The sequence below is a fragment of the Brassica rapa genome, chromosome A10 (assembly GCF_000309985.2).
Source record: "Brassica rapa cultivar Chiifu-401-42 chromosome A10, CAAS_Brap_v3.01, whole genome shotgun sequence".
In the NCBI taxonomy this organism is placed as follows: domain Eukaryota; kingdom Viridiplantae; phylum Streptophyta; class Magnoliopsida; order Brassicales; family Brassicaceae; genus Brassica; species Brassica rapa.
The window spans coordinates 1,745,728-1,765,897 of record NC_024804.2 but is presented as its reverse complement, the minus strand read 5'-3'; the positions used below and the strand labels follow the sequence as shown (position 1 = coordinate 1,765,897).

Sequence of the window (20,170 nt, the reverse complement as noted above, 5' to 3'; positions counted from 1 at the left end):
GTAGTGTAATAAGAATATGCATATAGAATGTGTTAGATAGTAATTGTGCCATGGCTTAAACTGTAAGCACTCTATTTGTTGTCATCTTTTTTTAACATGTTAGTGTTTGATTCAGGAGCGAATTAGGATTGGCAAGGAACTCCTAGAAGCAAAGCGGATAGAAGAAGATAACGAAAGAAAACGGTTTGTTTTCGTCTACTTAATAGTGCCAGGCTTGTCAGCTCTACTCTTATTTGTGTATTTGTTTATTCAAGTAAATACGTTTATTGGCTGTGTATTTCAGTATAATCCTTTTGCGTAAAGCCGAGAAAGAAGAAGAAAGACGGGCTAGGGAAAAGATCCGTCAAAAAGTTGAAGAAGACAAGGTAGATTTTACATGCCTTTTTGCATTACATATTTATTTCTCAACACAAACGTTGAAAACTCATATATACATTATTAACAGGCTGAAAGAAGGCGGAAACTAGGGCTGCCTGCGGAAGATCCTGCGGCTGCTAAACCCTCAGTGCCAGTTGTGGAGGAGAAGAAGGTAAAAACGTTTTCAAAAAACAAGTTATATTTATCCTCTCGTATTATGTGCTTAGAGAGACGTTATTTGTTGTTGCAGAGCTCATTGCCTATTAGGCCGGCCACTAAGACTGAACAAATGAGAGAATGCTTGAGGTCGCTTAAGCAAGCCCACAAGGTAAGCATTCAGTATTTATATCAATCCACTTAGCAAGTCTATTGGTAATTGTCTAGCGGAAGTGTTTCAATTGAAATTTAGGTGGAAGGATGAAGTAAAACTTTGACTAAAACAGTAATGACTTGTTGTTGGTTCAGGAGGATGATGCTAAAGTGAAGAGAGCGTTCCAGACTCTGCTGACTTACATGGGAAATGTCGCTAAGAATCCAGATGAAGAGAAATTCCGGAAAATTAGACTCACCAACCAAACGTTTCAGGTAAACAATCTTCATAAAAATACACATCTAGTTTTGAAGGATCTATGTAATGACAGTCCAGTTTCTTACAAACCATGGTTCTTTGGATGTAAACAGGATAGGGTTGGTTCACTGAGAGGAGGCATAGAGTTCATGGAGCTATGTGGGTTTGAGAAAATGGAAGGAGGAGAGTTCTTGTTCTTACCAAGGGACAAGATAGATCCAGCCATTATCAATTCAGCTGGAACAGAACTCAATTCCGCTATCAACAACCCTTTCTTCGGAGTTCTTTAAATCGCTGCATTGACTTCTTCTTCTTCTTTCTTTCTCTTTTGTACTGTGTCAAATTATAAAAATATTAGAACTTTCAATAATCATATATAATTAAGACACTCACTATGATCTTTCATCTATGAATGTTGCTGGCAAATGACATTCTTTATACGTTGCTTAATTATTGTTTTCTCGCTTGTTATTCAACGATTAACTTTTATCCGGTTTGAAATGGTTTATAATTACCGAGCGATACCGGTTTAATCCGGTTTAAATATTTTGCCTATATACTGCGAGATGTTTGTCTTGATGTTTTTTGAGGGGACAATGAAATCACTTTGTGTTCTTTTCAAACCGAAGTCTTCTTCTCCCGCCAAGATATCTTTCCCGACCAATCTTCAATCCTCACCGGACGAGTCACACTTCATCTCTCTGATTCACTCCTGCAAAGACACCGTATCTCTCCGCCGCGTCTACGCTCAGATCCTCCGCCGCAGCTTTCTCACCAGCCGCGTGGCTTCTCAGCTACTCTCTTGCTCTTCTCTTCTCAAGTCCCCGGATTACACCCTCTCGATCTTCAGATACTCGAAAGAGAAGAATCTGTTTACTTTCAACGCCTTGATCCGTGGTTTGACGGAGAACGCACGTTTCGAATGTTCAATTCGTCATTTCATTCTCATGCTAAGGCTTGGTGTCAGACCTGATCGGCTAACTTTCCCGTTTGCTCTCAAGTCTAATTCGAAATTAGGGTTTAGGTGGTTAGGTAAGGCTCTTCACGCCGCGACGGTGAAGGATTGCGTAGATTGTGATTCCTTTGTTAGAGTGTCTTTGGTTGATATGTACGCTAAGACAAAAGGGTTGAAGTATGCGTACCAAGTGTTCGACGAAAGTCCTGAGAGAATCAAAAAGGAGAGTGTTTTGCTGTGGAATGTTTTGATTAATGGGTATTGTCGAGCCAAGGATTTGCAAACGGCTGAAACGCTATTTGGGTCCATGCCGGAGAGAAATTCAGGATCTTGGAGTACTTTGATCAAGGGCTATGTTGATATTGGCGAGCTGAACAGAGCAAAGCAGTGTTTTGAGTTGATGCCGGAGAAGAATGTGCTTTCTTGGACGACGTTGATCAATGGGTTTTCTCAGAATGGTGAATACGAGACTGCGATTTCGATTTATTTTAATATGGTGGAGAAGGGTTGTATGAAGCCTAATGAGTACACAGTTGCTGCTGTGCTCTCTGCATGTTCGAAGTCTGGTGCACTTGAATCAGGGATAAGAGTTCATGGCTATGTTTTGGACAATGGGTTTAAATTGGATAGAGCTATAGGGACAGCTCTGGTAGATATGTATGCAAAATGTGGGGAAGTTGACTGTGCGGCTAATGTGTTCAGTAATATGGGGGTTAAGGATATTCTTTCGTGGACGGCTATGATACAAGGTTGGGCGATTCATGGACGGTTTCAACAGGCTATCCTTTGTTTCAGAGAAATGATGTATTCAGGGGAGAAGCCAGACGAGGTTGTGTTTCTTGCGGTTCTAACTGCATGTTTGAACTCAGGAGAAGTAGACTTGGGAATTAATTTCTTCGACAGCATGAGGCTTGACTATATGATTGAGCCAACGCTGAAGCATTATGTGGTAGTCGTTGATCTGTTAGGTAGAGCAGGGAAGTTGAACGAGGCGCATGAGCTCATAGAAAGTATGCCGATAAATCCCGATCTCACAACATGGGCTGCACTCTATCGTGCTTGCAAGGCGCACAACAGTAATAGAAAGGGCGAAATGGTGTCGCAAAATCTTGTGGAGATTGATCCAGAGCTTCGGGGTAGTTATATTTTCTTAGACAAAAGGTATGCAGCAACTAAAGGGAAGCACCGAGATGTAGAGAAAAGAAGAAAGATAGTCAAAGAAAGAGGCAAGGGATGGAGTTACATCGAAGTGGACGGTCAACTGAACAAATTTGTAGCTGGTGATAATTCTCATAAGCAAGCACAAGAGATACGTTTGAAGCTTGAGGAGATCGTATCGCTTGCTGTTGAGAGTGGATACATTCCGGGAGGTGATTGGTCGATTCATGACATTGAAGAAGAAGAGAAGGAGAATGTTACAGGAATCCATAGTGAAAAACTGGCTCTTGCACTTGGGCTTCTTAGAACTTCTCCTGGAACGGTGATAAGGATCGTTAAGAACCTTAGAATCTGCGGAGATTGCCATTCTTTAATGAAGTATGTTAGTAAGATCAGCCAAAGAGATATTCTACTGAGGGATGCAAGACAGTTTCATCATTTCAAAGAAGGAAGTTGTTCATGTGGTGATTATTGGTGATATAGTGGGTCAGTAAAGGTGCGCTCAGGTCTGCAAGAGAATGAGTCAAAACCACATGAAAGTGCTGGTTATTCATAACGCTTTATATTACAAATCTTGTCCTGCTCTTGTAACACAAGGTTAAGCAAAGTCTGACAAAAACCCCTCCCACATGCCTGGATACTAATGTCTTTGAGATGGAAAATCTCAATGTTTTTGATATATGTACAATATAATAAGTTTCTTAATGAGATTATGATTAAGGAGATGTTAATACATGTAGTTGTCAAATGTATTATTGAAGAGAGAACGAAATTTCATTGCTTCTCTTTCTGTTAGCGTGATGCCTATGTTGTTGACTGTTTGCCTAGAGACCTGCCAACTCTAAAGTTGGGCCTCCTAAAACTGCTCTTACGGCGGAAGAGTTGAAGATTAAAGCACGAGAACTAAGGTTCTATTGAGTTTTCTGTTTTTCTGTCCGTGTTCATTTTTTTCTTTAGAGCAGGCATAACCTTGACTTTTCCTTCTTTCTTCAACAAGTAGCATGGCACTGTTTATGATGATCCTGGAAGATGTTTATTGTTGAATCGGAATATGTTTCCCTCAATCATGGTTATTCTTTTCTGTTAGAATTAACTTTTGCTCTGTTTTGCTAGGTTCATTGTCTGCAAATGGGCATGCATATTGATTTGGCCTCTACTGGCTGTAATTGCTGTGCAAGTATCTAAGGCGAGCATCTTGGTAGTATAATAAGAATATGCATATACAATGTGTTAGATATGATTGTGCTTACTGATATGCATATTCTTACAATATATATCAATCCATCACAGCAAGTAATCTACTTTTGGTAAAACAGGAGAAAGGTTCAGGGACATAATCAACACATTAATTTGTTGGTCTCGGGGAATCCTGTGTCTTGTAGAAGTGTTTCAATTTAAATTTAGGTGGGGAGGATCAAGTAAAATTGTAACTAAAACAGTAATGACTTGTTGTTTGGTTCAGGAGGATGATGCTAAAGTGAAGAGAGCGTTCCAGACTCTGCAGACTTACATGGGAAACGTCTCTAAGAATCCAGATGAAGAGAAATTCCGGAAAATTAGACTCACCAACCAAACATTTCAGGTAATCAATCTACATTAAAGTGCCCATCTATATCTTCACGATGATAGTCAAGTTTCTTGGGTTGAAAAAATGTAAAACAGGACAGGGCTGGTTCATTGAAAGGAGGCATAGAGTTCGTGGAGCTATGTGGGTTTGAGAAAATGGAAGGAGAAGATGTACTTGTTCTTACCAAGGTTCATTGAGAGGAGCTATGTGGGTTTGAGAAAATGCAAGGAGAATATGTTCTTGTTCTAACCAAGGTACAAGGTAGATTTAGCCATTATCAACTCCTGCTGGAACAGAGCTCAATTCTGCCATCTGCAACCCTTTCTTTGGAGCTCTTTAAATCGCTGCATTGGCGTCTTCTTCTTCTTTGCTATTTTGTTGTTATTGTGTCAAATTATAAAACTATTGATATAATGTAACTAGGCAAACTTGCGTTTTATTAAAAATATGAATTAGACGCACCAGCGCGGATATTTATTTTATATATATATATATATACTATTTAATTTTTTATTGATTAATATTTTAAACATTTAACATGTTTTATATGTTTATAAGCACATAATTAAATAGTTTATATAGTGTAAAAAAATATTGGTCCGTACGCCAGCTCATACTAAACCTTTAAAATATATTGTTCCAATGATATGTTTGAGTAATATTTCTTTTAACACAAATTTTTTCTCAAATGCAGTAATTAGATATGATGAGCATATTATTGTATAAGTAAATCAAAGATATTTAAATCTTATCATTGGTAGATTTTATTGTTAAAAAATAACAGGAAATGATTAAATATATATATTTTATGAATTTTCGAAATATATATAGATATATTTTAGGTGAGATTTAGATATATTAAAAAGGAATATTCAGCAATAAATAATCGATAGTTTATACAAGTAATTCAAAGGTATTTAAATCTTAGTATAAACAGATTTTTTTGTTGATTATAATTAATAGTAACCAAAATTACTAACTATGTATTATAGGAATATTAAAAAAATATATATATATATATATATATATATATGTGAATATATTTTTAGCCTTCCAAGCTAAATTTGTGAAATTAGACGATATTGAGAAATATTGCATATTATTGTTAAAATTCATTTTAAATTTTAATATTCCTAAATTCATTTTAGTAAAAACTATAATTAAATGTCTTCAGAAAAAGGTGAGTATTAATATATCGTAGACAAGTGTTTTGTTGAAAATGTGAAGATGAATATAATATAGTATAATTTCTTATGGTGTAGATTAGTTACATTCATTTCCTTCCTGAAATAATTATGTAAAATAATGTATAGTTACTGAAATGTTAGGAGAAATTTAAGGTGAGAAAATTATATGTTAATTATTGTTGCTGAAATCCTTATAGTTATAGTTATAGTTATTTTAAGAAATGATTTACTACTTCAAAGACACAATTATTATTTTAAGATATGTTTATTTAATGTTTAGTGGCATTGAATTGTAAATATTGTGCAATTTTAAAGGTTAGTTTTATTTTGTACTCCTATTTTAATAGATTTGATGTACAAGAATCTTGAGAACAAAACGAAAAGCTTAATAGTAAGCTAAATCGGTGGAACAATTAAATGCATCAATAAAAAAAATAAGAAAAAAAGTTTCTCTTCCACCGAAGATTGACAGCAAATGATTTCTTGCAATTGTTCCAAAGCCGTCAAGAGATGATCAAGATTCGCTTCTTTCCCTTCTACAAAGTTCCAAGGCCTACGAAGTTCCAAAGCTTAAATTGGAGATTGTATTTCAGTGAGACCTGAACTACTCTGAAAGCTTTCCTCATGTGGCGGTACAAGACAAGACCAATGTCCTCCTTGAGCCCTTGAAGGTTAGATCAATTTCGCCTGGCTCTACTTCAAGGTAAGTTTCAGTGAGCCCATTCAACCAAAGATGGTGGGCCTCTATTGCTCTGTCCCTTGTTCGCTCCAATCCCTCATCTTCCATTTCTTTATGAACAGAACAAGATTATTGTAGAGAAAAGACATTACCTTTACTAGTCTACATGAGGCAGAGAGGAGCTCTTCCTCTAAGAGCTCTCCACGAAATAAAGAATAATATCTACTATATTTGATTAAGATATTTGTCGGCATTAACTCTGTATTGGGTCTTATCTTAAGCCCCAAACAGTTACCTAAATATTTCATTACAATAATCAGAAAAAGTGTCAGAAACAAATAATCATCTTTCGACAGGTACTTCTATCCTCTGTTCGTCTAATCCCTCAGAGAATCTCGAAGGTGTTTTTTATCTTTGAATCAGGTAACTACTGGAACTTAGAGTTAATATTCACATTAATCAAACAAAAATGAAGAGATCATCCTCATCAATATCATCTGATCAGGTAATATTTAATTGGATCAGGAGACGAATTTGAGGGAGACCTTTTTTTTCTTCGATTTTGATTGGAAAATAATCAAATATAGGCTAAGACGATTAAATTGAAACAACAAACATTAAAAGTGATTATGAGTTGATTGCCATACATGTAACTCTCATAACCAATTTCTTTGTTTAATGGTATAATATGAGCAGTGAAAAGTGTTGATTGGATTAGCAAACTCCCGAATGATGTATTGCTGATGATATTATCGAGACTTTGTACTAGAGAAGCCGTAGAGACGAGTGTTGTGTCAAAACAATGGGAGCATGTGTGGAAACAAGTGTCTTATCTTGTATTTGACAAGCCAAAGACTACTAATTCTACAAAGCTGCCTTATGGGTCCAATCTAGATGACACATTGATTACTAAGGTAGGTTCCCTTTTATCATCAGTTAGTTTTTTTTTCTTTGGCATTCTCTTACTTACTCTTTGGTGGTTTCTCAAAGGTTATAAAGAATCACCAGGGACATATAGAGAGCTGTGTCATCAATTATTCCTCATCCTAAGGCTAAATGGAATTCTCAATACTTGGATTCAATCACTCACTAGCGAGAAACACACCAAAGTTCTCACACTCATCCGCATTTTGATTGTTGGGATCGAACTGGAAAATTCTTCGAGTTTCAATCAAACTCATTCTGTCATCCAAGCCTCATGTCACTCTCCCTAAGGTCATACAATTTTAGAAGCTAACATCCCTTTAGAAACTGCTTTAATCTTAGGACCCTCAAATTTGATTTAGTCAACACTACCAAGGTTGAAGTCTTTAATACGCTACTCTCATCTTACGCTACTCTCAAAGTGCTTGTACTGTACATCACATGCATCCACGATATTGGGGGTCCTTTGAAGATTGAGAACAACAAATTGAAACTCTTGCATGTGTTGTTTATGCATAACATTGGTGGCCTTCAAGTGTCATCAACTAGTTTTAAATATCCTTGTCATCGAAAATACCTTTTTTGGGAAGGATGGTTTTTTCCTATGTGCCCCTAGACTCCAATTTAGTAGGAACTTTTCCACACCTCACATCAGCTACAATATATCCAAGGTAAATGTATTGATTCGAATAATGAGCTTGAATATATATAAAATGAATTATTAAGGTGTTTGATTTTGAGTTTGACATTGTTTTGATCAGGAGGAAAAAAGCATTGTGCATGAAGAATTTGTTTACAACATGTCTGGTGGGCTTTGTAAATCGATTGGACTTATGGCTGCATCAATGTAAGTAAGTATAAATTTAATGAATCGGATAAAAGTTGAGAGGTTACGACAAGTCTTAGGTTTATGGATTCGTAAAATGAGGATACTCGAGATCACATTTAAGGTATGTGATTGCTTTAAAGTTGAAGAATTACTATCCTAATTTGCGTTAACAAACTACGATACATGAAACGTTGCTTGGTATGTTGTGCATGATAACAACAATGCTACCAATGAGTCTTGGGAGAAGAAGGTATGGGAAGAGGATCATGACAACAATGTTGTTGCATTCCCCAATGCTAAATTTCGTGTGAATACATTGGAATGGTCTTGGTTAGGGTAGGAATGAATCCACAAAATCAGGTTCGATTCCCTTCAAATATAGCCTCGTTATATTGTTGTCGCTGTTGGGGGACAAAAATCAGGTTCGATTTCAACATTTTCCAATCAAACAAAAAGGGTGGAGGAACTTCAGTCAAGAGAAATAAAAGAGGCTAAATATGTACAGAATCAACAATATAGTGAGGCTATATTTGATAATTAAATAGTAAGTTGTCCTACACTTGTTCATTTACCTTTAAGAGCATCTAAAAGTGAAAATAGAGTAAAATTATTCTAAGCCTAGTGTATTTTTCACTCCATAATGGAGTGATGAACAAACAAAAAATAGATTACTTTACTCCATTTATGGAGTAAATTTTATTATGAATGGAGATATGAAATTGGGTTCAAACATTCTTTAGTCCATATTCATTTCTATTCCATTTTAAATGAAAAAATAGAGTTGGGATGGAGGTACCTAAGGTCCCTCTCAGAGAAGTCACTGACTCTCGCTCGAATTGATCTCTTCTCGATCGATGATACTTGGGAAACTGAAATCTCTGATCGATCCATCAAATCATCAAATCTCTGATCGCACCATGTGGTCCGCTCCTCCTCCGCCGTTGTCTTTCAACAACGACGATGGTCTCCTCCTCATCCTCCATTCTCCCGCCACTGAAATGAAGGAGGAAGAGTAAGAATCGATTACCGTTGCTTCCAGGCTCAGTTCCGCTCTCCACAGCGTCCTCGGTTCCTCAATATCTCTGGGGATAGTGGCGAATATAGAAATTCCGATGTTACTTCCGCTGAGGACTTTTCCCGCCAAGCTCATCCCTCAGTAGAGGTCAATGCAACCTTCCTTTTTTGTTTGGTTTATAAATATGCTAACTTTACTTCCCCTTGTTGCAAAATTTAACTCAAGAGTTTTGTCTTCATGTTGATTAGTTATCTAAAATGTGATTAGTATGCAGGTTTTGTGATATAATTTGATTTCCATGAAAAAACCTTAGGCTAATTTTGAAATATGATATTTATTTGGTAGCTTTTGCTTGGATACTTGCCACCTAAACGTTCACTCTGGTCAAGTGAATTAAAACAAAAGAGATCCCAATACAAGCACTATAAGGATGAGCTTCTCACTAGTCCTGTAAGTGATCCTTTTCTTTAGGAGTTATCTGTCAGTTTTGCCTGCTATGTATATTAAAAATTTTAACAAGTACTAGATTTGTCCTCTCTCTCTCTTTATGAACTTTGTTAGGGGTTTCTCTATCATCTAGAAAGTTTCTTTACTAAACTATATTTTTTTTCTTGAACTGTGTTTTGTACATCTAAATGAAATCACATGGAGATTGGTGAGGTCAAACGGATTTGACAATTATGAGTTGAAAAGTTGAAGCCGATGCAGAATAACTGACGAGGACCATCCTTTAAGCCTAGGAAGGCCAGCATCTGGAATACATACTTCCAGGTACTATATATCTTGCATCCTTCATTGTTTAAATCTCTTCAGTACATCACTTAAGGACATGATTAAAGGCTATGTTATTCATTTTGTCCACCAGTTCCAACATCAGTTCGTTTTACTAATATAGGATACTGAGACAATCGAACAAATAGACAAAGATGTCAAGTGTACATATCCAAGACATACCCTTTTTCTCTGCTGAATCATCATTTGTGCATTCTAACCAGGTAAACCTTTTTCTGTCTTCTCATTAGCAAATTCTCTCACCTATTGTTGATTAATTAAGCTCACTGATGTCGTCTAGGAATCTATGAAGAATATATTGCTTGTGCTTGCCAAGTTAAATCACGGCTTCAGATATGTTCAAGGGATGAATGAATTTTTGGCACCTATCTTTTATATAGTCCTTAACGACCCTGATGAAGATAGTTCAGTAAGTTAACTCTTCTTTATTTTGTTTTTGCTGATAGAAGATTATACAATTTCAAGATAACAGTGCTAGTCTGGAATACGAGTTCAAGTTCGAAATCTGGTGCGCTTGAATCAGGAATACGAGTTCATGGCTATGTTTTGGACAATGGTTCAAAAGGTGTGCAGAAGCTAAAGGGAAGCTTCAAAATGTGGAGAAAAGAAGATTACAGTTGCAGAAGATAGTCAAAGAAAGACGCAAGGGATGGAGTTACTTTTTTCTGTCAATGTTCAATTTTTTTTTCTGTAGAGCAGGCATAACCTTGACTTTTCCTTCTTTCTTCAACGAGTAGCATGGCACTGTTTATGATGATCCTGGAAGATGTTTATTGTTAGAATCGGAATATGTTTCTCTCAACCATGGTTATTCTTTTCTGTTATAATTAACTTATGCTCTGTTCTCCTAAGTTCATTTCCCTGCAAATGGGCATGCATAGGATTTGAGCTCTACTGGCTGTAATTGCTGTGCGAGTATCTAAGGTGAATCCTCTTGGTAGTATATAATAAGAATATGCATATAGTATGTGTTAGATATGATTGTGCCATGGCTGAAACTGTAAGAACTCTTTTTGTTATCATCTTTCTTTAACATGTTAGTGTTTGGTTCATGAGCGAATTAGAATTGGAAAGGAACTCCTCGAAGCAGAGCGAATGGAAGAAGATAACGAAATAAAACGGTTTGTTTCTTCTACTTAATAGTCCCAGGCTAGTTTTTTTTTGTCACTGATATTATTAACAAAACAGAAATATTACAACGAAAGGTCCAACAAGACAAACAGAGAAAATTACAAAGAATCCCAGAAGATCCAACATCAAAATAAGTCCATAGGAAGACAGTGCGGTTCCTAAGCTTCCACGCGTGTTACACAGGAGTCACGAGAGGACACGCGTCGAGAAGATGAACCATCACTTTGCTTCAGCGACTGGAAAGTTATCACCGGATTCCCATCGGCTTTCCACCGGAAACACATCGGAGACAGGAAAAGAGGAAAAGAAAATCTGGCAACAACGATAGGACAAGATCAGCGCACAGAGGGCGACCAAACACGACGCACCTCAACACCAGATAGAGAATTCTTTACCGGAGTCCAATCATCAGGAGAGAGAACTCAATCACACGATAATGGGAAAGTGGCTCAACAACGAGCACCCGTCGTAGAGAAGACTCAAGCCGACGGATCTACGAATAGATAAGAGATCCATTTGCAAACGAACGTTCTCCAAGGATCCGATTAACCTCGACATTAAAACCAGGCGTCTTTTATGATGAGAATAAGCTTGAAGATGCAAAAACCTTAACAAAAGGAGAGGAAGAACAATCATCCCAAGATCGAAGCTCAAATGAATGAACAAGAAACTCGAATTGTAGATCATGATGAAGCCAAACAATCCGGGATAACCCGGAGTAAGAGCCAGCAGCCGTGACCGAAAGGACAAGTACGACGCCGGAGTCAGTAGCCGGACGGCATCACCGAAGAGAAAGGAGAGACCGCCGGAGTCGAGAGCCGGCCACACCGTGCATGAGGAGCCACCGTGTGCCGGAACATAAGCACAAAACGAAGGGTTTCAAGGTCGCCGGAAAGATCTCCGGAGATCAAAGGGAGAAGATACTCTCTCTCTCTCTCAAAGATTTGAGAGAGATAAGAGAGAGAGAGAGAGAGAGAGCCCCTTCTAAAAATGTTGAGTCCCAGGCTAGTTAGCTCTACTTTTATTTGTGTATTTGTTTATTCAAGCAAATACTTTTATTGGTTTGTGTATTTCAGTATAATCTCTTTCCCTTTTCTTGGTTGACTTTTTTTCTGCTCCAGTCTCCTCTGACTCCCGTCTAGATCAGAGTGATTCACCAGTTTCGATCTTCTTCCATTTTTGAATTCTTGTCTCTAATCAAGAAAATGGACAAGATCAGCCACTTGCCTGAAGCTCTACTTCTTCAAATACTCTCTTTCCTTCCAACCAAAGATGTTGTAGCCACGAGTGTTCTTGCTAAACGATGGAAGCATATTTGGAAGATGGTGCCTAAACTGCACTTTGATTATCATCTCAACCAAAGTCAGCACGAGATGTTTTCAGAGAATGTTTGTAGGCTTTTGCTTTCTCATAAATCTTCTGTCCTAGAGAGTTTGAGCCTCCGTTTTATTTTAGATAGCTGCGATGGTATGGACATAGGAATGTGGATTGGGATCGCATACGCACGTCATGTCCGCGAGTTAATACTCGATGTGGAAACGGAGACAAGGTATTCCAATTTCAAATTTCCCAAGTGTTTCTATAACTGCCAAACACTGGAGACTTTGATAATCAAGACTTGGATTCTTATTGATATCCCTTCTTCTCAAGTTTGTCTCAAGTCTTTGAAGAAACTGCATCTTTGCTATGTAGACTACAAAGACGATGAATCGGTTGTTAATCTCTTATCTGGTTGTCCTAATCTCCAAGAGTTGGTAATCCATCGGAATCTCCAAGTGGTGAGAGTTTTCACTATCGCGGTGCCATCTTTACAAAGACTCGAAATCTACGACTGGAGCTACGGACACGAAATGGTTGGGAGCTATGTGGTCAATACTCCTTCTTTGAAGTACTTGAAGATTAAAGGGTTTCCTCGTCTTCGGTTTAGTATGGTTGAGATCGCACCAGAGTTAGTAGAGGCAAATGTTATTGATCTCTCTGAGGTAATCGACAAAAAGCTTATGCAGTCTCTTGCTTCCGTCAAACGTCTTTCTTTATCTTTATCTCCATCAGAGATGATTACATTTCCGAATACCGATCTTTACTTATCTCCATCAGAGTTGATTGCGTTTCCTAGTACTGGTACTATCTTCCATCAGTTAGTACATTTGGAGCTGAGTACAGATAAAGCATATTGGTGGAATCTGCTTACGCGCATGATCAATACGTCTCCTAGATTGCAAGTCCTAAAGCTTATCGGTGAATGGTATTATGGAAAAGTTGGTGTAAGTTGTAAAGAATGGAATCAACCTAAGAACGTTCCTGAATGTTTGGAGACATTTGTGTGGAACACCTACAAAGAGCAACAAGAAGAAGAGAAAGAAGTTGCCAAATACATCCTACGAAACGCAAATCGATTGAAGAAAGCAAGTATCTCCATAAAAGGGTTTAACTCAGACGAGAGACTACAGTTGCTTAAGGAGTTGGAAAATGTGGTCAAGGCTTCAAATTCACCATGCGAGCTGCTAATGTGTTAACAAGAACATTTCTTGTTTCGGAAGATCCTGCGGCTGCGAAACCCTCAGTGCCAGTTGTGGAGGAGAAGAAGGCAAGACTGTACAAATGAGAGAATGCTTAAAGTCGCTTAAGCAAGCCCCCAGTTTCTTACAAATCATGGTTCTTAGGATAAAACAAGACAGGGCTGGTTCACTGAGAGGAGGCATAGAGTTCATGGAGCTATGTGGGTTTGAGAAAATGGAAGGAGGATATGTTCTTTTTCTTACCAAGGGACAATGTAGATTCAGTCATTGTCAACTCAGCTGGAACAGAGCTCAATTCCGCCATCAACAGCCCTTTCTTTGGAGTTCTTTAAATCGCTCCATTGTCTTCTTCTTTCTATTTTTGTTATTGTGTCAAACTATAAAACTTTTAATATAGTAAGACACTCACTATGATCTATGAATAGTTTACTGGCAAATGGCATTTTTATGTGTTGTATAAATTAATGAATGTACAAAAATTTGGAGAACAAAACGAAATGACTTCAGAAAACTACTCCGGTTTGAAACGGTTCATGAATACCGAGCTATATCGGTATAATGTGTCTAAAAGCATTAATAAACTTGTGTTGGTTAACCTCTTTTAGATGTCTTAAATAAAATCTTAACAACATATTTTCTATTTTTTCTTAGTATCATATATACATAATATAAATTATCACACAATATTTTAAAACTAATTCATCTCCACTAATAATTGTTAGAGATAATTTTATGAAGTTAATTGTATAGTAATATTTATTAATATTATCACCAACATTTTTACTATAATTAATTAAAATGAATTGTTAATATAAAATTTCATATTTAAAAATAATGTTTTACTTATATTTTACATAATTTTACTTATATTGTTATATAATTCTATTAAAGTTCATATGTAAACATAATTATTTTTAGATAACTTTTATTAAATAATATTCATAAAACATTAGTATTGTTACATAACTTTTATTAGTATATATGTTATGCATTTTCATAATATATACTATATATGTACTATGTTATGGCTTGTGTGTACATATTTCACACCAATCATCTCTTGGCTCAGCTAGGAAGAAGATTGGAGCACCAAAGTTGATGTGTTTTTGTTGCTCTTTTCATGGTCATCTCCAAAGTTTCATCTGTAAGTCAGACACGCAGCAATGAACTAGTTGAGATCAAGTATTCCCATCTTTCTTTTAGGATCGTCACCATTATAATTGCTAATGGGTTCTAGAAACATATGGATATGAAAAAATAGAATTAATCAAATTATCAAACAAAGTCAAGATCAATTGAGGAAAAGAAGTATTTCAAAAACTTCAAAATAATGTGAAAATATAATAAAATGAAAATGAAAACTTCAAAATAATATAAAATATAATGAAAACTGATTTATTTAGATAATTACTACATAAAATATATTCTATGTCATTTTGTAATAAAATTGCAGTTCTTTAGTTTTTAACTTGAATTTGAAAAGTGGTGTTTTTATATCGAACTGAGTCATTGGTTTTAACGAGTTTGGCCGATTCAAATCTAATTTTACTACAGTCTGGAACAGGTTTAAAAAACGAGTCACAATCAGACTAGTCTGGTCCGGTTATTGAAAATAATCTCTTTATCCGCCGGCTTGCTCATGATCATCAAATTTTAAAGAAAAGTTTTGTCAAAGAAGAGAAATTCAAAAGGAGCCTTCCTTTTATAAGATGCCAGGGCCGTAAAAATTGAAGCCCAAAGATATATACTTCTGACCAACCGGGCCCATAGTATCAAATATAAGTGTGACGTGTTAATTTGTTTTTTTTAGGTTAAGTGTACATATCATACAAAACTGAGAAAAAGTGTTGAACTACCAAAACTTAGAGTTAATCTTCACAGCAATCAAGCCTATATGGATAAATCATCATCATCAACATCACCATCATCATCTGATCAGGTAAAATATTTAATTGGATCAGCAGACGGAAGATGGTTTTTTCTTTGATTTTTGATTGAAAAAATAATATGGGCTAAGCATAATGAAATCAAAACTGCAAACATTATTATTTGTAACTCTCATAACAAATATTTTTTGTGTAATGGGATAATCTGATTAGGAATGGATCAGCAAACTCCCAAATGATGTATTGCTAATGATATTATCGAGACTTCTTACTAAAGAAACGGTAAGGACGAGTATTGTGTCGAAATGATGGGAGCATGCATGGAGACAAGTGTCTCATCTTGTATTTGACAAGCCAAAGACTAGTAATTTCACAGAGCTGCTTGATGGGTCCAATCCAGATGACATATTGATCATCAGCTGGAACAGGAGCTCAATCGCTGCATTGTCTTCTTTTTTCTATTTTTGTTATTGTGTCAAACTATAAAACTTTTAATATAGTAAGACACTCACTATGATCTATGAATAGTTTACTGGCAAATGGCACTTTTATGTGTTGTATAAATTAATGAATGTACAAAAATTTGGAGAACAAAACGAAATGACTTCAAAACACAACTCCGGTTTGAAACGGTTCATGAATACCGAGCTATATCGGTATAATGTGTCTAAAAGCATTAATAAACTTGTGTTGGTTAACCTCTTTTAGATGTCTTAAATAAAATCTTAACAACATATTTTCTATTTTTTCTTAGTATCATATATACATAATATAAATTATCACACAATATTTTAAAACTAATTCATCTCCACTAATAATTGTTAGAGATAATTTTATGAAGTTAATTGTATAGTAATATTTATTAATATTATCACCAACATTTTTACTATAATTAATTAAAATGAATTGTAAATATAAAATTTCATATTTAAAAATAACTTTTTACTTATATTTTACATAATTTTACTTATATTTTTACTTATACTAGATCCTTTCTCCGCGCTACGCGCGGATAATATATTTAAATTTGTTACATTTATCATTTTTATTTGTACGTGAATTTTGTATATTAAATTATATATAACTAATTTTTAAATTGGATTTTTAATATATTTTTAGTTTGAAGTAAGTATTTCTATTATATGTAACACAATTAACTAATAAAATATGAAGAATCAATTCCGAGATTTTAGAGTTATGTAAAAAAACTATAATTATGTATAGAACATAAATTATCTTAGTTTAAAAGATCGGAATCTCATCTCGAATAAATTCACGAAAAGAAATAGTAAAATATTTTTTACGTGTAATAGTTGAAAACTGACAATTGAATATCAATCTAGAATATTATTTTAATATGTCTAATGGTAAAATATTTATTATAATAAACAAATTTTAGAATTTTGTAATATTACATGAATTAGAAGTCTTTAAAATCTAAAATCTCTTTTATTAACATAATATATTTTAATTCATTTATTATTTTGACGTTACAAAATATTGCTTTAATTTTATTTGTATATTAATTTTTTATAATTTAGTTTCTTTTTAAGTAATTTTAAAATTATCAAGAATATAATATATTTAAAATTATTTATTTAAATATATCCAAATATGATGTCTCATTTTTATGTGTGTTTACGTTGAGCATATTTAATTTGTAGTTTGTATATTTAATAACACATTGTTGCATGTCGTTCTATGGTTTTAATAAATGTGTTGTCATTTCATTTCTATTACTATTAACATGATTTTTTAGTGATCAGTGATAATGCATTTTAACGTTATGTATTATATTTTATCGTATATTTTTGAACTCTTCATGCTGGCACTTTTTTAGAATCATTTTAATTAGATAATAGGTTTAAAGATGTAAATAAAACTGTGTATGTTGTAAATTTAGACTTTTAGTGTAATTGAGCAATATCAGTATATAAATTTAATCAATTACACAATAATTTACATAATTTAATTAGCCACACAATATCCAATAAATATAAAGTTACATTGATATATAAAAAATAATTTATATAGTGAAACAAAAAATACTTTTTAACCATTATATTATAAAGCAAAGAGAATATTCAAATTATATTGAAACATTAAAATGTACGAATCAGAAAATCTGAAATCTCAACGTCGATCATTTACGTCGGTCATGCCTTAGACCATCTCCAATGTATTCCTCTATTTTTTCTCTAAAATAGAGAAATTTCATAATAGAGATGAATTTGTCTCCGATGTATTTTTCTATTTTCTCTCCTGAAAAATAATATTCTTGATATATTATTTTCTAAGTTTACAAATAATACTTTTTATTTGTGAAATTTGAAAACTAACCCAATTTATTTTAGTATTTTATAAAATTATGATATTATTTACACTAAATATTTCTTTACAAACTATTATGTAAATAAATAATATAATTATATAAATAATATATTTCACTAAAAAATATTTTTGGTTATAATTGTTTAAGTAAAAAGTTAAAGGATCATTTTGTAAAAACAAATAGAGGAGGTGACATGGCAAAAATATAGTTTCTCATTGGACGATTATTTTTGCCTACGTGGACACTCTATCTAAGGTTTATATCCTCCTTTTATTACTTGTTTGATGGTTGAGCTTTTGATTTTAGTTTTTTTTTAAAAGTCCACATTTACAATAACCTTAGATTTTGTGTTCACAATACTTGTAAAACATATACTTATATTACCCTTTAAACTAATTTAAAGTAACTTTAAAAATGTTTAATTTAATCGCAATAATATGTAACATTAATTTTAAATATATTTATAAAAAAGTTTCACTATTTATTTTATTATTAATTTTGTAATTTATATACGTTACCGATTAATTTTCTAAAATGATACTGATTAATTTTTAGAAAATAATTTTTAACACTGACCTCATTAAATATAATTTATTTATTATATATTAACATCTAAAAATTTTATTTTTATTTATTAATATCTGACTATACTTAAAACTAATAACTTATATATATATATATATATATATATATATATATATATATATATATATATATATATATATATATATATATATATATATATATATATATATATATACTGTTAGACGTATATCTATACTATATTAAAAGATTATATAATCAACAGGGAGAGTGTCCACGTCGACATATAAATTCAACCAATGTGGTGTGTTTGTTTGTCCACCTCAGTTACGTTTTGGGCTTTTGAGTTCTGAGATTAGCTGGGCCTTAAGCGTCGTTTTGATACTAGGTTTGAACTTGCTTTCATCTCCGACGGAACCTGAGTTCTGAGAACGTGTTTCATCTTCTTCCTTAGAATTCGAAAAGCTACCAGTAAGTCCTTATTAAATCCATCACCGACGATCTACGATCTTCCCTCATGCAAGGAGGTGGAACTGCGACTATAAAAATGTAAGCTTTCCTACTATGAGAACCATCTCCTGAATTTTGAGTTGATTTGGTTTCATTTTAGATGTGGATATGTTTATTCACGATTCGCGTTTTTGATTCCTTTTTTGTTCACAGTGATTGGAGAGCAGTTTCATTTAACTTCGATATATGACAGTGACAATGATTGCGGCTGTATCAACATCGATGAAGGAGTTCCCGTGATCGGAATGGGTATGTTGATTTGATTCTGATCTGTAGATACCAATCATATATCGCAGTCTCTCTAAAACGTTGGTTAACTAACGAAGGGTGTAGATGGTTTTTTCGTTGATTACATATCAATCGTTTTATGTACCTGATGTTACGGGATTGCTACCGTATTATCTTTGTAAAAGACTGATTTGAGAAATTTTGAATTGTGTAGAGTACAAACTGTCTCAGGTGTTGCAGTTCTCTTGGTCATCATTGAAAAAGTCAGGTATAAATAAACATTGATAAAGAAATAAGCTTTCCATCGACTATCAAATTATTTTTTTCAGGAATACTTTACTGACCTGAAGGCGTTGAAGCCAAACTATGGCAGGTCAGATTTGTTTTCCCCTCCATAATGGCTTTGTATTTCGTTATGTTCCTGTGAGAAACTATGTAAATGGGTAATATAAGTAGCTACCAAGTCCTCTACCCAGCACTAGGATTTGAGTCATAAGTAGTTTGTGAATCTTTAAGAAAGGATAAGACATTCTGACAATAGCTTCAGGCAATCTTAGGACCATTGCCATTATCCAAGTTTCTTAATTTTCGATTCTTGGCTGATGGTTTCTTTTAGCTTAGCAAGTTTAGATTCTAATTTTTTGTCTAGGTTGTTTAGCTGGTTTATGGCCAACTGAACCGGTCATTGGCATAACAAGATGAAACATTGGCCTCCAAAGTTTTATCATTTGTCCTCCAGATTGTTTAACAAAGATATATGTTTTGATTATTTAGTAACTGTTTCAAGTTCCATAAATCTCAGGACTGACCCCTTCTTATGGCATCACGTCGTTTTGGTGATATTCTTGCTGTGAATCCTTTTCAATAACCTGTGTTGCAGTTTTAGTTTATATGTTTTGTGACACATGAATTTCCAATTCACAAGATATAGTTAGGCTTGGCTACACGAATCCATGTGAATCGTTGACCCTGATGAATTGCTGTTTCACA

At 34.3% G+C, this 20,170-nt stretch overlaps 3 protein-coding genes and 1 pseudogene across 7 annotated transcripts in view; all 4 read left to right on the top strand.

The window, feature by feature from the left end:
- Positions 1 to 20,170, top strand: part of LOC103844206 (F-box protein At1g80960) — a 37,719-nt gene that overhangs the window by 2,059 nt on the left and 15,490 nt on the right. The window contains exons 7-12 of one of the 3 annotated variants that reach the window (XM_009120993.3): positions 116 to 183; positions 284 to 365; positions 446 to 529; positions 608 to 685; positions 823 to 942; positions 1,039 to 1,396. The exons of the other annotated variants lie outside the window; for them this stretch is intronic. Coding sequence (XP_009119241.2) covers positions 116 to 183; positions 284 to 365; positions 446 to 529; positions 608 to 685; positions 823 to 942; positions 1,039 to 1,215 — 609 coding nt within the window. The 3' untranslated portion in view covers positions 1,216 to 1,396. Of the gene's footprint in view, positions 1 to 115; positions 184 to 283; positions 366 to 445; positions 530 to 607; positions 686 to 822; positions 943 to 1,038; positions 1,397 to 20,170 lie in introns of those variants that run through there. 3 annotated transcript variants of the gene reach the window in all.
- LOC103844204 (pentatricopeptide repeat-containing protein At1g04840) lies at positions 1,477 to 5,069 on the top strand. The gene is made up of 2 exons (XM_009120990.3): positions 1,477 to 4,620; positions 4,701 to 5,069. The coding sequence occupies exon 1, from the start codon at positions 1,492 to 1,494 to the stop codon at positions 3,514 to 3,516; it is 2,025 nt and encodes a 674-aa protein (XP_009119238.2). The 5' UTR covers positions 1,477 to 1,491; the 3' UTR covers positions 3,517 to 4,620; positions 4,701 to 5,069.
- Positions 3,751 to 8,267, top strand: LOC117125731 (annotated as a pseudogene).
- On the top strand, positions 5,449 to 14,966 carry LOC103844442 (F-box/LRR-repeat protein At3g26922). 3 transcript variants are annotated; one of them, XM_033282307.1, is made up of 4 exons: positions 5,449 to 10,010; positions 10,135 to 10,234; positions 10,312 to 10,440; positions 10,555 to 14,966. In XM_033282307.1, exon 4 carries the CDS (start codon positions 12,368 to 12,370, stop codon positions 13,676 to 13,678), a length of 1,311 nt encoding a protein of 436 aa, XP_033138198.1. In that variant the 5' UTR covers positions 5,449 to 10,010; positions 10,135 to 10,234; positions 10,312 to 10,440; positions 10,555 to 12,367; the 3' UTR covers positions 13,679 to 14,966. The 3 variants fall into 3 exon arrangements, with proteins under 3 accessions (XP_033138198.1, XP_033138199.1, XP_033138197.1); XM_033282306.1 differs by lacking the exon at positions 5,449 to 10,010 and having other exon boundaries at positions 10,120 to 10,234; positions 10,555 to 14,097; XM_033282308.1 differs by having other exon boundaries at positions 5,449 to 9,386; positions 9,585 to 14,966.

Excerpts from the sequence above, each read along its gene's own strand:
- LOC103844442 (XM_033282308.1), top strand. The coding sequence starts at position 12,368 with ATGGACAAGATCAGCCACTTGCCTGAAGCTCTACTTCTTCAAATACTC.
- LOC103844204 (XM_009120990.3), top strand. The coding sequence starts at position 1,492 with ATGTTTGTCTTGATGTTTTTTGAGGGGACAATGAAATCACTTTGTGTT.